This window comes from Ammodytes marinus (genome assembly GCF_949987685.1).
Source record: "Ammodytes marinus genome assembly, chromosome: 1".
Lineage (NCBI taxonomy): Eukaryota > Metazoa > Chordata > Actinopteri > Uranoscopiformes > Ammodytidae > Ammodytes > Ammodytes marinus.
The window spans coordinates 38281455-38286454 of record NC_137230.1 but is presented as its reverse complement, the minus strand read 5'-3'; the positions used below and the strand labels follow the sequence as shown (position 1 = coordinate 38286454).

Here is a 5000-nt window from a genome sequence, read left to right as displayed (position 1 = left end):
TGATGGTAGTCAAGTCAATGGTATCCGCACAGTCAATTACCTCAGAGAAAGGCCGGGGTTATCTCCCAGATAGTGTGTGTGTGTGTGTGTGTGTGTGTGTGTGTGTGTGTGTGTGTGTGTGTGTGTGTGTGTGTGTGTCTGGCAGTGAGCCCAGAATGTCTTTCTTCAAAAAGTTCCTTTCATAGGAAATAAATAAAAAGGGGAAATTTCACACAATTTCTTTCGGTCTGTTACAGACACTGGAATGTGTGTGTGCGTGTGTGTGTGTGTGTGTGTGTGTGTGTGTGTGTGTATGTGTGTGTGTGTGTGTGTGTGTGTGTGTGTGTGTGTGTGTGTGTGTGCACTGGATTCTGCAGAGAAACCAAAAGGTCAAGTTGGGATCCACAGATAATATTAAACATTTCATCAGAGCTGAATATTTGGTCTCTTCATTTCTTCCAGAATTGTAAATATTTCTACACAACCACAATCCAGGTTCGGTTTCAAAGAAGATGCAGTTTGTGTGTCTGTCTCCATTTTCCATCTATCTATCCATCCATCCATCAATCCACCCGTCTATCTATATATCTATCCATCTGTCTGTCTGTCTGTCTGTCTGTCTGTCTGTCTGTCTGTCTGTCTGTCTGTCTGTCTGTCTGTCTGTCTATCTATCTATCTATCTATCTATCTATCTATCTATCTATCTATCTATCTATCTATCTGTCTGTCTGTCTGTCTGTCTGTCTGTCTGTCTGTCTGTCTGTCTGTCTGTCTGTCTGTCTGTCTGTCTGTCTGTCTGTCTGTCTGTCTGTCTGTCTGTCTGTCTGTATGTCTGTCTGTCTGTCTGTTTATCTATCTATCTAATAATAAAATCACCCACAGTCGTGATTTGTGTAGAGCGGAAATTGGCCAATCACAGTAGAGCGTGGCTGTGATCGCAAGACCATAACTCTAAGACCGTGTGTCCGATTGGCTAAGTGATCACACCGTTAGAAGCAGGAGATCTTGATGAAGATGAAGTGTGAAGATTGTGTTTGTCGTTTAAGAAATGTGAGAACTACACCAGTTTAGATAAGTTGTACCTCCTTTGTTCCTCCAGAATTGTCTAGTCTCTGTAAGATGGGAGTCTATGCGGCAGTTGCTTGGTCTTACAGTCACTTGGAAGCTCACAGATCTAAATGTGATGGTCTGTTTGCGTCAGTAGTCACATGTGTGCGACCGGGACAATATTTCCTACGTTTTGATGTAACGATTATATATGTAGAGTTAAATGTGTGCGAGTGAGAGCGAGATTATAACTTATTTTCTCTTTTATTTTCCAGCTGCCTTCCACTCTAGCTATGTTCTCACCCACTCTACCAACAGCCCCTTTTTTAACATTCTATTTCAGTTTCCCATTCATTTTTCCATAGAGAATATTTCACCTTTTTTTTTTTTTTTTTTTTTAAATGGCTAGTCGAAATTCTTAGAAAACTCAGGTTGCGTTCCGAATCGCATACTTTCTACTATATAGTATGTAGAAAAAATAATTAGGATGTCCCGATTCTTGTGGCCAGATTTAGGATGGTTAGAAGTACCTGGATGTCCTACTTCATGCGGCCAAGATTGTTAGTGTTGAAAACTGCATCCTATTTGGGCGATTCTGACCCACAATCCAGTGCGCACGTGAAGTGACGTCACATCGACGAAGCCTCCATATGAAAACAAACAGGGATGCGACAGATATAAAAGCAAGAGGCAAGATCAAGGCGCAATGTTATGATGAAATAATAGAGTAAAGTATGTCCCAATAGTATGCCTACTGCATCCTAACTAGATTATTTTTATCGTCGGATGTAGTATGTAGAATAGAAAAAAGAAAGAGTATGCGATTCGGAACGCAACCTCAGAATCTCATGGACAAATATGACACATTTGGCTTCTGGACCCAAATAGAGACGTCTGCCTTAAAGTCTGCTCTGAGGAACTTTCAGTTTGTGTTAATTCTAGCGCCCCCCTTTGGACAAAAGCGGTAGTGTTTTTACTTCTCCAGCTGTTGTTCCTGGGTGAGCGTATACCCATGACAAAGGCATTAAGAAAAACTATAAAAAAAAATAGCATTCTTTGCACTGATGATCTCGTTTGCTGTTACATGTAATTTATGATCATCAGAGGAAAAATTAGACTGTTTCAGAAATATTTAAAAGTTCCTTGTAGCAGCTTTAAATAGAACGATTCCCCCTATGGACAAATGACTAAGCAGATTTTACTCTAACATTTAACTGAATAAAAACACTTTATCAACAGACTGAATCGACTGTTCTTTATTAGATACATTTATAAAAGTTGTTCATGTCATTTGGACAATTCAATGATTTTTTGTACTTCGTCATACATTTTTGAATATTGGAATAAAAATGTATTTATTCTAAAAGAATTCAGGAAAAAAAAATCATCAAACAAGTGGACAGACATAAAAGTAATGTGTAAAAAATTTTTAAATCATTATGCAAAATACACAGTAACGAGGAAACTTCAGAAACGAGGATACGAATATATTTAATCTCATCTGGCCCAAATTGATAATCAATCAACTTTTTTATTGACTTGAATCAACTAGAGACCTCATGGTTACAGAGAGGAACCAGAGACCTCATGGTTACTGGGAGGAACCAGAGACCTCATGGTTACTGGGAGGAGGAACCAGAGACCTCATGGTTACTGGGAGGAACCAGAGACCTCATGGTTACTGGGAGGAGGAACCAGAGACCTCATGGTTATTGGGAGGAACCAGAGACCTCATGGTTACTGGGAGGAACCAGAGACCTCATGGTTACTGGGAGGAACCAGAGACCTCATGGTTACTGAGAGGAGATGGGATTGAATCTTCATCTAAACTAATGTAGCTGTACCCAATGCTACTGGATGGGCTGGAATCATCAGATGGAATCGGAGACGGAGATCTCACAGTTAAGGAGAACATGTCCTTCATCTTGTTCCAGATGTTGAAGGTCAGGTTGCCCAGGTGTTTGTCCTCGTCTATCAGAGCTCCTGAGAGCAGCTGTGGATCATCTAGTAGTGCCCCCTGCTGGACTCTGTCCACTGCAGCCTTGTAGTTGAGCAGGAATGAGACGTCTTCAGCTCTCAGCTGCTCCTCTGTGGCTGTGACTGTGTCTGAAAGAGCTGCTATCTCTCTGCTCAGAGCCTCCATCTTCTCCTTCATCATCTGACTCTTCTGCTCCTCTTCCTCCCTCAGTGCAGCCATCCTGGCCTCCTCTTCCTCTTCTAGAAACTGGTGAAGCTTCTTAAACTGATCCTTAATCTGCGTCTCTGTGCGTCGGGCCTGGACCTTTATGTCATCTGCTGCGTCATCAAATTCCACTTGAACTTGTTCAAAAACCTTTAACTTCTCCTTTAAGGGCTTCAGAGTTTTCTTAAGTTTCTTCTTGTGTTGTGCTGCAGCTTCATCGACAGGTTTGAATCTGTGGCCGCTGTGTTTGTCTGAATCTCTGCAGACGAGACAAACCAGCTGCTGATGGTCCAGACAGAAGAGTTTGAGTTTCTCAGAGTGCAGACTGCAGAGATCCTCTGAAGCTCTCTGCTCTCTCTCCAGTAAGAAGGCCTCACACAGGTTCTTTAACACCAGGTTACAAGCTGGTTTCACCTTTGAAGATCTTCTTTTACAAACTGGACACTGACGTTCTCTTTTCTCTCCCCACCAGTTCTTCAGACATTCCTTACAGAAGCTGTGGCTACATGACAGAACAACAGGATCTCTAAACACATCCGTACAGACCGGACAGCAGAAATCCTTCTCTAAACTGGAAGCCATTTTGTCAGTGAGTGAAGCTGAAAACACAGCAGACAGAAAGGACAGTTAGGCGCGGCTCCCCTCCCTCCTCTAATAACTTCTTTGAGATCAATTTTCTCTCTGAATGAGTACCAGGGCCACGGCAGATTTAAAAATGAGAGGAGGAAGTTTTTTTTTCATTATGCACTTCATGAAAGGAGTGTATGCAAAATAAACTCAACTGTTCAACATGGGGTGAAATTGTAAAGATAGTTGTAATGACCATTTGTCCTCAATAAAACAATAACTTGAAAATAAAGAAATCAAACAAAACAACATAATCAAAATAGCCACTGAGGCACTGGGGGGACGAATCTTACGCAGGGTAGGGAAAAGAGTCCACTGTCCAGTCAGGAATTTGCGTTTTGAAGGTTTATTTTCAGATCTTTACTAGCATAGGACATTTCATAACGCTAAAAAAGAAACCTCCACCTCTCATTTGTTCCTCTGCGTATAGTGGTCCTAAAACGTTTCTGTATTGAATCCTGTTCTCATTCTTCAATTATGAAATTGTACGTCAACAATCATTTCGTCATTTAGACATTTAGTCAAACTCACCTTCAGTGTGTGGAGAGTCACAGTGCTGTAGTAACTGAACTCACTCAGAGGAAGTTGTTAGTTTGCTCTGAAGTCGACTCTGATCGTCTCTGTGTGTCTCTTGGTGAAGCCTTTGTCTGTCTGTCTGTGTGTCTGTCTGTCTGTGTGTCTGTCTGTCTGTCTGTCTGTCTGTCTGTCTGTCTGTCTGTCTGTCTGTCTGTCTGTCTGTCTGTCTGTCTGTCTGTCTGTCTGTCCTCCTCTGCTAAAGGCTGTTGCTTCACATGTGACACCGGAGTGTGTCAGTCCAAAGGTTTTCAGGTTTACAGCTGGAGAGAATGAGATAAGAAAAGGTTTAGTGTCAGTGACAGACTTTGATACGGGCAAATTACATGAAATACTTTAGAGACATAAACAGAGCAAAAACATTTACATTGACAATACAAATGACGTCATAGCCCATTGTCTGCCTTATGACGATATCAGAGAGGCTTAATTTGGGCTGCCCCAGTTAATCACTAGTACAACCATACCACATTAAAGCTGGGGTGGAGGATTTGGGGAGAAAATAGCAGTTGGGATAGAGATTCGAATCCAAATACCTCAACCGCTCCACTTGTTCTCTTTGGTCCCTCCCCTATGGTCCCTCCCTGACACG

General features: G+C 41.9%; 1 protein-coding gene across 1 annotated transcript; it reads right to left on the bottom strand.

The window, feature by feature from the left end:
• Window positions 1–952: 952 nt before the first annotated feature.
• LOC307251896 (E3 ubiquitin-protein ligase TRIM35-like) lies at window positions 953–3790 on the bottom strand (the record flags this gene model as incomplete). Its single annotated transcript, XM_080029342.1, has 2 exons — window positions 953–983; window positions 2871–3790. 2 exons carry the CDS (start codon window positions 3788–3790, stop codon window positions 953–955), a joined length of 951 nt encoding a protein of 316 aa, XP_079885468.1.
• Between the last annotated feature and the right edge of the window lie 1210 nt (window positions 3791–5000).